The sequence below is a fragment of the Pinus tabuliformis genome, chromosome 4_2 (genome assembly GCF_031772625.1).
Source record: "Pinus tabuliformis cultivar Carrire ecotype Pingquan chromosome 4_2, CPIR1, whole genome shotgun sequence".
In the NCBI taxonomy this organism is placed as follows: Eukaryota; Viridiplantae; Streptophyta; class Pinopsida; order Pinales; family Pinaceae; genus Pinus; species Pinus tabuliformis.
Genome location: NC_142304.1, coordinates 171,591,399 through 171,603,929, shown reverse-complemented (window position 1 = coordinate 171,603,929; position 12,531 = coordinate 171,591,399). Strand labels below are relative to the sequence as shown.

The 12,531-nt window shown below is 38.9% G+C and overlaps 1 protein-coding gene across 2 annotated transcripts in view; it reads left to right on the top strand.

Annotated features, from left to right (window-relative positions):
* Positions 1-616: 616 nt before the first annotated feature.
* LOC149168728 (Mitochondrial inner membrane translocase complex, subunit Tim44-related protein) overlaps positions 617-12,531 on the top strand; it is a 453,829-nt gene continuing 441,914 nt past the window's right edge. For both annotated transcript variants that reach the window (XM_089428390.1, XM_089428389.1), the window contains exon 1: positions 617-871. In XM_089428390.1, the coding sequence (XP_089284516.1) occupies positions 784-871 (88 nt within the window). In that variant the 5' untranslated portion in view covers positions 617-783. The remainder of the gene's footprint in view (positions 872-12,531) is intronic.

Sequence of the window (12,531 nt, the reverse complement as noted above, 5' to 3'; positions counted from 1 at the left end):
GGGCGGTGGAAAAGGCCTAAAGAAGCTTGGGAAAAACAGGTGTGTACATTTTGCACGTCTGGGGCAGCATAATCAGAAAAACATTTCATTTTGGAATGTGATGCATTCAAATACATCAAAGAAAGTTATGAGAATATGCTAGCATTAGTTTCTTGACATTGTATTGGAAAGTTGGGCCAACTCATTATCAATTTGAACAAGAAAAAGATTGAATTGCAAAAAACACAAAGTAGGAAACTAATAATCCCATAGCCTGTTCTTAGTTTCGTAGACGTTAAAATATCATTTCATTATGTTTTTATTTAAATTTTATTATTTTCTTGATAAATGTAATTTTATAACACATAAAATTATCTAACAAACAATCAAAATTAAAATTTTGATTAAAAAAAAAGTTTAATATAAAATTTTCAAAAACATTATTAAAACTTTATAATAATATTTGGTTTTAATACTAATCTGGTTGACCAAAAACCAAAAATAATATAACATTTCCTAAAAATAACTTTTGCTACCTTTAAATTAAAAATGAGAATAAATAAATAAATTACAATGTTAAATGTAGTGCTTAATTCTATACTAATACAAAAGAGATGTTTAAATATTTGTAATGCTTCCAAGTAACAATTCTAAGTGTAATTACTCTGGAAATTGGAAGCAGGCGGCGAAAGAATAGAGGGAGGTCAAGGGTGTTTCTTGGTTGGGTTTATTTTATGCAGGGTTTAGGGTTTAACATCTTATTATTTTCGAAATCCTGAGCAGTAGAACGTCGCAGAACGAGCAATGGCATTAACCAGGCAATCGCGTTTAGGTCTCCGTTTAATGCAGCTATGCAGATCTCCCCAACTGCGTAGCGCCTTCATGCTACCAAGTAAGCACTTTGCAATGCAATGCAATCACACCACTCACTTTTGTATGTACTTATTAGAGATGTTATGTTCACAATGCATACGTACAACTGTTATAATATTGTTGACTTTTCTGCCAGTGCACAAATCCGAGGAAGTGAGCAGTTCATTGCCTCTAAGGCTGATTGCCCCTTTACCTAGGAGCCTTTTAGACCGAATCATTTACATATTTCTTCCCCTGATTCAAACAGTAACTGTGAGAAAATTGCAGCACGGTAACTCAATGAATTGGTTATTAAAGTTCAATACATTAAACAGCTACACACGAGGGCACTGACTTGGAAACATGAAATTGAGGCTTTTGTCACAGCAACCATAAGAATGGCATGCTAATCGTTGAAGCAATATCAAAACTAAAGGTCAATGCAATTCTCAAGGACAAATGCCTGCAAAACTCATTTTTTTTTGTTGGGCATTTGTCTCACTATTCTTCGGAATTGCCCTTTCCATTTCATCTTTCTCTGTTCATTTTACATTGTTCTCTATTTTGTTTATTCTTAAATAAACCCACGAAAATCAGTTCGGTTTTAACCATCATTCGTTCATCCTTTTTCTTGGTCATTCATTACTTGTCTCTCTGCTTCCTGCCATCCATTACCTGTCGCAACATTTTCCTTACCACATATTTTTTTCGCCAAATTTTGAGCTGGCCGAAGTCCAGGGCCCAAATCCCAACTCCATACACATTAGGCATTCATGTTCCTACTGTGATAAGTCTGTGTCTGGAATCATAAGCCAAAAAGTAGCGTCAATGTAAAGGAATGTCATGGGGACGAGGTGCAAACAGTATCAATTTGAACAAGAATGATGAAGGATGAAGGTTGTAGTTAAGGTCTCAACTTTATGGATGTAAAATTAAAGTTACTGTCCTTATTCTTTCTTTTGAGTTTCAGTTATCTTAATTATCGAAAAAACTTGCTGCGGCCTTACCCGTACAGCATCCATTACAATCCGGAAGACATCGAATACTAAATTAAAAATTAGATGAATCATGAAACATCAGCATATGAGACAGGCTGAGTTCCAAACTTAGCCAGGTCTTTGTGCTTCACAACTTGCAAGAGTACTGTCTTATATACTGTCCTAACAAAAATATAAGCTTACAGATTATAAAATAACAAATACATAATTAAAACCCTATCAGAGATCTAGCTATTGACTCCACGGTCCATCTAGGTAGCAGTGTCAAATTACCCCTGGGAGCCTTTTAGATTCTTATGATGAGCAGGGTCAGCCAGTAGCATGTCTTGTGGAGGGAGATTGATGAAGTTGGTCACTCAAACAAGTAGGTCTTGGATCAGTGAGAGAAAAGATTGGCTTGCAGTTCCACATACTTCATTTGGAGGATTGAGATGGAGCAACGGGATTCCTACTTCCAATCTCTCAATTCGAGGATATTATTACTTGATTTCACACTAAATTCTTCATAGGCTCCAATGGCCTCATTGACTTGTGATTCAAATTGAGTTCTCAAGTTTTCAACAACTAAGGCTATCCTAGACACATTGTCTTGAGCATCAACAATCACCATGATGCGTTGCGTCATACACCTCCTTAACTCACAGGGTAAGTCACCTGACACGGGGACATGAGACACGCATGACACAAAAATTGATCTTCTTTGAGAGGTCCTATCCCATTACTTGGAGTCTTGATCTTAGGAACACTTATTATAATCATAAATATCAAGCCCTAAATTTTGATCTCCTCCTAGGCCTTTCTTGGAGACCGTTTAGCTTCCTTGAAGCATTGAGCCATTTTGGTGTCTCTCCTTGAATGGGCTTTATGGAATCACGTGATACCTAAATCATTGATCTATTCATTCTAAGTGATTCCCTTCCTTATTGGGACTCCTCCCATCGGTGAAAGTCCATAAAGAGTAGAGGACTTTGATTGAGTTGACAATGGCTCATTTTCACTTAGTTTGGTAGTTGTCCCTTACGTTTTCCTTTCCTTAGGGCTTTGTGTTAAAATTGGCTACTGGGGCCAAACTCCATGTGGGTCATATTATTTATGGCAACTGTTATTTTTCTTGGATTCCTCTCATCGAGAGGTGTAGGATTGATCTAAAAATCATCCGATTCCGATAAGTAATCATGGAGATATGAATTTATTTGTGTTATGGGACAATTCGTCAAGGTCGGCCAGCAACCAAATAATCCCCATTTGTGCTCAACGTTTTAGTATAAATAGAGGTGCCTTGAAGGTCATTTATACACACACTTCTTGTGTTCTCTTCCTCTCCACTTGTCTTGGGTTTTGGTGGGAGGAGAGATCTTAATAAGACAATGCTACCCTAATGGAGATGATGCCCTAAAACGCAGTCATGCAAATGATGCCCTAAAATGCAGTCATGGAGATGATGCCCTAAATGCAGTCATGGAAATGAAGGCAGAATGCCCTAGCCGTAGCAAGAAGAGGAATTGAAGACAACGTGGTAAGGTCACTTTAGGACAGCGTGGAGAGCCCAGATTAGAGGCCGAGTTGCTGTGGGAGTGCGGATTAGTTTGAGGGCTGTTTGAGGGTGCAAATAGGCCCGAGAACAGGGTTGTCTCAAGGATCAAAGAGCTGGAGGTTAGGCCGAGTTGAGGAGGCTCCTCGCAGGCCTATCTTGAAGGCATTTCAAGAGCACCGAGATGTTGGAGTAAAGGCAGCTAGGGCACTTCTGTTGAGCCGCAGAAGAGAGGCTACTTCTGCATGGGAAAAGAGGCTGCATGGAGCCTTTTAGGAGTTGTGTGTAGGGTTGTTGCTTCAACTAGGAGGCCAAGTATCTTTAGGAGCCTAATCAAGGTTGTTTGGACAACAATCGAGGTAAGGAGAACTGGTTTTGGGGTGAGCTGTAGATGACAACTGAACTGTGATAGGCCGCAGGCCTAATCACCTCAGAACAAGGGCAACGTGGATAGGTTTGGGGCAGATTTGTGCCCAGAACAACAACACGGTTGAAGAGAAGTCTCCCTTGCCTAGGCCGCAAATTATAAGGGTTGTTTGATGAATCTGTTAGGGCTGTTGCAACAAACATAATGCCCTAATCAATCAATGTAATCTAATACGCTGTTCGAAGACATTGGCATTGCTATGTGCTAGGCCTCAAGCCATAGCACCATAGCTAGCCACCTTGATGTCTTATGATGAATGCTGTAAGTAGACAACATTGTATATGACAACAGTATGCATAGTGCAACACACTGCACAGAGCAACATGATGTAAAGGTATGATACAACATGATGGGCACAATGAGGCAGCACTGGTGGGTGCAACATGATGATAAGGTACAACTTGATGATGCAGCATAGGGAGGTGTAGCAGTATGATGTGTGCAGCATGGTAATGAGGTCCAACATGATGATTGGGTGTAGCACAGTGAGGATAAGCATGGTGATGGAGTCACCTTGGATCAGTGGAAGCAGTATGCCTTCTACTCAGCTCAGATCATGTACCTCATATGCTATCTTCTTAGAGAAGATCTCTGCTCTTATTTAGATAAATCAATATGTTGACTTCTGATGTATATGTACTATCTCTCTCTCTGCTGAACTATTGAAGAACATATAAGAATAATTGATTAAGGGTTCCCCCCATTGGGGTTTGTCCCTGGCTAGCGCCACATCTTGTGTCCTCTTGTCTTGGCTTGTCTTCTGCGATTTATGTTTATGTTCTATCTGCAATTTACTATTATGCTGATGTGATTGCTAATCTATAAAAGATATTGAGCTAATTGGGAAAATTGAAATAAATTGCTCTAAGCATAGAACATACTTAACACTCTGATAGATTGCGTGGTAACATGCACCTTGAGCAAACTTTGGGGCTTCAAATTTAAGATGACATATCTCCTCAACTATGAGGAGTTATGTGGCGTACCACCTACCGTTAGAAACAACATGATGAGTACTATCAAACGATGATGATGGTATTCCTTGCAAAACTCATGATCATATGCCATAATAAGAACGGGGAAAGCAGGGCTTCTGCTAGTTGTTGCTTGGATTGACATCAATGACAATCAATCTCTAACAATCTCCCCCTTTGGCATTGATGACAACACACATACTCCCCCTTCGATTGCTACTCCCCTTGACTCCATGCTTTTGATCTTCCTCTCTTGATTTCTCTCCCCCTTTGACGTCAATGGAAAAGGGTAACTCCCCTTGATGACGTATCTTTCTCTGTCTTCCTACAATACAATATGCCTTTCTCCCACTTCTTTCTTCTAGGGCTTCTTGTCCATTGGAACTTCCAATTAATGCAATTCACTAACATATACTAAAAGCGTTCATGGCAAGACTTGCTTTCTTTTCTTTGCTACTCCCAAAGAGGATGCATTCTCACAACTGATTCTGACATCAATGACAACACCCTTCAACCATCTCCCCTTGACAACTTCTCTCTTAGTCATGCATGCCTAACAGATTCCACCTAAATAAATCAACATATTTGACACGAGACATTTCACAACTCTATCATCAAGCCCCTATGAGTCTGCCTCCCCAAATCAAACTGCCCAAAGGATATATCTTCAAATTTGTAATTGCTGCTAGCTAGACTCCCCCTCTTCAACATTCACAATATTGGGAGTCTTCAAGCTAGATTGCCTAAATAATTTTTTATGGTAGTTCCAACTCTAGGCATCAACACTTGATCCAACCTTGCCATACAACAATAGAACTATGGCATGCAATATGACCTTGAATTTTGCACCAAACAACAGTACTCTACTGATTCTTAATACTGTAATTTAGCTTGGATGCAATGTGCATAAAATAACCTCTAAGAATACTGAACCTATGGTATTAAAGCTTCTTTAATTGAGGTTCTCAAGTATTTGCAATGGTAAATCAACTTCCAAAAAGGACCAATAATTAGAGGGTGCAATAGAGGGATCAACTCTTTGATATAGGAGTTTATGTAGTAGATCTTAGAGATGGCATTAGCTAGCTTCAGGTTTGAGGAAAGATTATATGGTGCCTCAAATTTTTGTCATGGAAAGTGACGGTTACACTCTTACTAGAAGAGAATAATCTTTGGAATATTGTTAAAAACTTGGTGTCTTCACCTCTAGATTTGCATCAATTGGTAGTCCACAAGAAGAAAGAAGTCAAGGCAAAGTGGATGGTCATGGATACTATAAAGGATCATTTGTTCCTTCATATATTCAAGAAGAAGACTGTGAAAAAAATCTTTGATGCCTTAGTAAGCCTCTAGTAGATTGAGAACATAAGCAAGAATATATTGCAGAGCAAACTTAGATCAATAGAGGTAGCTAAACCATACTTAGTATGGGTTGCCTTATGAAGGTCACGCAAATTTGTGATCAACTTGCAGTAGTTGGGGGGAAGGTTATAGATGTAGAGCTTGTGTATACAACATTGAATGGATTTCTAGCTTTGTGGGAACCATTTGTCAAAGGTATTTGTGTGGGGGAGAACCTTCCTAACTTTGAGAGGCTATGGGATGACTGTATCAAAGAGGAAACTCAATTGAAGTCAAAGGTCATCAAACATGGTGGCGATGGGAACTTAGCTCTATTTGGTTAGTCAAATAAAGGCAAAGGTTAAGCATCCAATAAGGGTAAACCGTAAGATAGAGTGATGTTTTAATTTCATAGCTAGGAAAGAAGGATTTAAGAAAAAACAAGTCCTTCATTTGTCATAAGCATGCTCATTATGTATCATAGCGTCTAGAGAAGAATGGTAAAGGGAAGTAGCAATAGAAGTAGGTAGCAACCTGTACAGAAATTCAGATGAACAAGTTTGCTATCAAGTTCGAGAAGGATTTCTCAATGATATTTGGCCTTTCAAATAGCACAACTAGTGGATAGTGGGGCATCTTGTCATAAGACATCAACCTAACAATTGTTTTCTGCTTTGAAGAGGTAGAACTTGGGAGTACAGTTTGCACGTGGTGATGATGCCAAGTAACTGGTAGTAGATGTTGGTACTATTCCCTTCCAATGTAAGTTAGGTAACTCTTTAGATCTTGAGGACATCTTGTTTGTTCTAGGTCTTTGGAAGAACTTTGTTTTAGTTTTTTTCATGGACAATAAGGGCTTTGTAGTTGAGTTCAAGAAAAGAAATACCTCATTATGTCGAAGCAATCTAGCCTAGATACAACTCAGTTAATAGGGGCTAGAGAAGGTAATATTTACAAGATGCATGTCTGAATTTATTACTGTTAAGAATTGAGCACAAATGAGACACAACAAGAAATGGGCGGAAAAGGATTTATGCCATATTCAACACATTGTATTGATCCCATGATACAAATTTATAGTACATCAATTTGATCATTCTAGATTTATATCTCATTGAAAACTCATCGGTGTCTCTTGACAACACCTCATCAAAGATAAGTTTTACAACTCTTGACATTTGTGGTCTTGAACTTTGTGATTGTCTAGGGACTCACAATCTAACATTCTCCCTCTCATTCTCAAGTCTAAATAATTGTATCAATAACTTGTATCATCTGCAATTTGAAACTATTGAAGTGAGCTTCGATGAAGACATGCCTGAAGGCTGAAAAATTGCCATTATCTTGATGTTGAATAATTCCTTTGGAAGTGAAAAACTACCATTATCTTGATGTTGAATAATTCATTTGGAAGTGAACAACTGCCATGTCTGAATATTCCCATTTTTTCTGATTGTCATCCTAATAGTTGATTTGATTGATTTTGGGGAGACTAGTTACTATGCTAGAATTCCCAAATGTTGATTGAATTTTGATTGTGATAGGACTTTAAAACTTGAAGCATGATATTTGATATTCCTCCATGTTTGGTGCAAGGTGAGAAGTTTGTTGAAGAGATCCAAGCTTGAGGTTTGGATTCTTCTATTCTTCAAAAATTCATATTTGAAAGGATCCAACCTAGAGCTTTGGATTGTTTAGGTGGGGGTTTTGTTGGTTGACCACTAACAATCTTCCATTGATATTGGTGGTTAATGATTTACCACTTATCATTTCTACGATTCAGTTTTATAATGTTGTAAACCCTTTATCTCTTCAGAGGCATTTTGTAAATGATTTTTTGCTTTATCCATTTTTCTCATGCTCACTTGAACTTGCTTGCATGCACTTTGTTTATTTTTATCACACTCGCTTAACGTTAAGTTATCTTAGGGTGTTGGTACTACCGATCATGCACCCTAAAGTGTGATGACAATGTCTTGACTTTTGACCTCCTTATTCAATTTTAGGCATAACCCTTTACAATAGTTCTTCTTGTAATTCTTCTCTTTGAACAAATCAATGGCTTCTCCTTAAATTTTTACAATTCAATTCTTGATTCAAAGAGAGTTGACAAATTTGATTTCACACCATATAAAAGTGCTTATGTGCTGGTCCTTACACTGTGTTGTTATGCTTGTTTAACCTTCAATTCTCTTATATCCTTTTACTCCATGCTTTTAGGATTGTTGTAGATAGCAACATTACTAGTTACAAATGTGAATTTAGTGTGTCAAGAGTCAAGACTAGACACAAAATATCAGACGCAAAATATCACAAGCATCAAAATAACACAAATGCAAAGTACCTTAGGCCCCTTTATTCAACTTCGGGGTGGTCTATGACAGTTGAGCATGATAAAAATACGATTTTATTATGATTTCCTTTTTGTGGCCAAAATGGTGTGCCCAGGCCCCAAATACAGTGAGAAGTCTTCAATATGCTATCTCCATCATAATATTCTGGCAAAGCTCCCATTATATTTGAAGCAAAATTACAACAATTCTCCAAAATCTTCTATAATTACAAATGCTTTAGCCAAAATAATTTCTCCAAGTTCCCTTTACAAAATAATAATTCCAATCTCCCTCACTTTTTTCTCAATTCAATGCATTTCTCCACAGTGCCTTTTAAGAATAAAAAATAAATATGGATTTAATAACATATTTCTATTTCTCTCTCTTTTCTTCTTTGAAAAAATTTCAATATTCTTAAAAAAATGCCCCCTTTCAATCACTCCTTTAGTCAATATTGCAACCAATTTCACCTTCACACAGGGTTGGGTTGCCATAAGGTTTCAAAGGCATCAAGGCATTAATGGTGTACCCATGGATAGTTCCCAAGTTGACTCTCAAATAATATAGGATGTGCCACTCCCATGTTAATTTCTCATCAATAATTTTTCTATGCTGCAACTATTACTTCGACAATTTCTAATAGCATCCAAATTACAATTTCACTTCTTCAATTAGCCAATGACAACAGGGCAATAGTAGATAGAACAATTAAATGCACAATGAAAGACAACCAAGAGACAAGAGACACAATATTTGGTCAATGACCAAGGAAAAACCCCACAAGGGGGAAAACCCTTTGCAAATCTTCTTCTATTAGATTGTCTTCAAATGTTCAACAGAGAGAGTACATCATCAAGAGTCAAAGTCAAGCTTTGACTAGCCAATATCCAATATCCAAGTATGACATATGCCAAGCAACTATCCAAATTAGAGACAAGAGAGAGAGAGTCAACAAAAGTCAACTCTTGAGCAAATATGTCCAAGTCAATAGTAGCAAAGTGTGCCCTAACCAGTTAGTAGTCAAAGGTCAAAACAACCCTTTAGCAGCTCGGTCAACAACCCACAAACTCGACCTTGCTTACTCGTCAAAGTTAGCCCAAAATAGTCAACAAAAGTCTAGTCAAAGGAGAGAGAATTCCTTGTTGTCAAATCTGCAATTGTCTGTAGTCAAATTAGAGGTCAACGTTGGGTCAAAATGCCCAAATTTTCCTGGTCTTAGTGCCAGTGAACTCTGCGTTTGAAAATCAAAATTTTCCCACTTAAATCAAGTCAAGATATGAAGCCAAACTTGGTCAAACTGTGGTCAAACTATCCAACTGCGAAAGTCAACCTAGCCTCCAAGACCCTTGCACGTGTGAAGAAAATTCCGCTGCCTCAGACTTGTATGAACCAAATAAATCAAGAGAGAGAAGAAGAATGTGTTGATGTGATGTCCAAATGAGCTTGAGGTCACTTGTATTTATAATTTTATATACAACTTTGTAGAGGCAATTTGTCCTTAGGCCGACCTTGACAATCTGTGCAACTGTGGTCTTCACTTCAAAAATACACTTTCCCATGTCCGAATCAAGTGCTTCAAAGGTCAATTTTGGTCCTCTTGGAAAGAGGAATTTAGTCCAACGGTTGGAATTTGTCACTGAGCTGCCAAATTAACACTCCCTCTCAGCTTGGGAGAAATTCCAACCGTATCATGTGATTATCATACGTATCTCATCATCATGTCATGTACATCCCTACGCATCTCTTCTTGTCTCTTCTCATCTCATGCTGAACACTCTCAAATCTATTGAAGAAGAAATGCTGCAGGGGAGCTCTAGCTACCACCTTAACTCTATGAACATCGGGGAGACTCTGCTACCACCCAGAATCATCATCGTCATCAGGGAGCCATAGTTACCACCTTGAACTAAGGACAATGGGCGAGATCAACCTACTCAAATGTGTAGGGATCACACTATCCCAAAGCCCTTGACATTAGGTGAGATCAACTTACCGAAGGTAAGGATCACATTCTACCTTATTGTCCCTGATCATCCTTCTTAACCCTAAAGAGTCAAATGGTAGAACACTTGCATCCACCAACTTGGGCGAGATCCACCTATTGCAAGGGGTAGGGATCACAATTTATCCCAGATCCCTCATCCCATTGGCCAGATGGGGAGGTTATCCCACAAAGTGTGCAGGACACCAATTGGGGCATACTTTGACTAGGGGAGATCCCAGGTCTCAACATCCTATCGGTTAGAGGTCTCTCATCCTTAGGAGCTCATTAGCTCCATTCCTCACCCTAGGAGCTCAACCAAGGGTGAAGAGCACTGCTTAGTGTTCTTGATCAACTAGGACCCTTATCCGAAAGGGTCATCTCAGCCAGTCCAAACTACTATTTGAAGACTAGGAACTGCCCTTTCGACAAAGCCTTGGTGGGGATATCAGCTATATGTTCATCTGTCGAAATGTGGAGTTGTCTCACAACTCCTCTCTATCCCATGTCTTGGATGTAATGGTAATTGATCTCTTATGCTTGGACGTGTCATGGATCACATGATTCTCTGACAAACGAATCCCGTTCTTGTTGTCGCAATAGATGACTGTTGTGTCTAAGACCTGCTCAAATAACTCTCCAAAGAGCTTCCTCAACCAATCTGCTTCACAACTTGCCAGGCTCGCTGCAATATACTCGACCTCAGCTGTGCTAAGGGCTACAAACTTTTGCTTCTTGCTCATCTACGATATCATGGCAGATGCAAGACTAAAACAACATCCAAAAGTACTTTTCCTGTCGACAACACTGCCAACCAAATCTGCATCTGTATATCCATGTAGTCTAACATCTCTAGCGGCATATCTCAGTCTAAGGTTAATAGTCCCGTGTAGATATCTTAATACATGTTTGGCAACGACCCAATGTACATGGTGAGGCTCGGTCATAAACTGGCTCAAAGTGTTGACTGCAAAACATATGTCAGGGCGAGTGTTCATGAGGAACATCAAAGAACTTATCAGTTGTCTATATTCAAAAGGGTTTGCTAGGTTTGGTCCAGCAACCTCTTTGCATAGATTCTTGAAATTCATCTCCATAGGTGTAGGCAAGGACTTGCATTCTACCATGCCAAATCTCTCTAACAATTTCACAACATATTTTCCTTGTGAAAGGAAAATCTCGCCCGGTCTTTGCCATACTTCTAGTCCCAGGAAATAGTGCATCAAACCAAGGTCTTTCATCTCGAATTCAGTAGCCAACTCCCTCTTACATTCAAGAATGAGAGGGTCTGCACTTGTCAAGAATAAGTCATCAACATATAATACCAAAATGAGAGGCATACCTTGGACCACTTTGAAGTACAAGTTTGGATCGACACTGCTCCTTGTGAATCCCAACTTCATCAAGTAACTGTCAATGTGGGCATACCAGGCATGGGGGGCTTGCTTCAATCCATAAAGAGCTTTCTTCAATCGGCACACATGGGTCTTCTTGTCATGAACTTCAAATCTTGGAGGTTGTTCAACATATACTTCTTCTTGAAGCAAACCATGCAAGAAGGCAATCTTCACATCCATTTGGTGAAGAGTCCAACCCTGTGTTATGTAAAAATTAGTTAGTGTAGTTTATTAAGCAAAAGGGATCATGCCCGTTCACCAAGAGGCACCTAAGGCGGTATATAGCCCGGTCCTCTCACAAAAATGTAATCATCATCATTCAATTATTAATAACATATTTACTTATTTCTGTTTATTACGAAGTTTTCACTTCATCTGGTATGCTTGACAAACAATTGTCCTTAAAACAGAAAGGAAAAAACAAATTGGCACCAAAGTTCTATGGACCTTATCAGATCAACAAAAAGATCAGCCAAGTTGCGTATGGTTTAAGCCTTCCAGAGAAAAGTCGTGTTCACAACATCTTCCATGTCTCCTGCCTTAAAAGGGCACTAGGCGACCATCAATCTGCACAAACAACGCTTCCATCCCTGGATGATGAAGGGTGGGTCATTCTAGAACCAGAAGGTATTTTATCTACTAGAGAAAGGAAGCTTCGACGTCGTACAATCAAGGAATACTTGATCAAGTGGAAGGACTTGCCCGAAGAAGAAGCTTC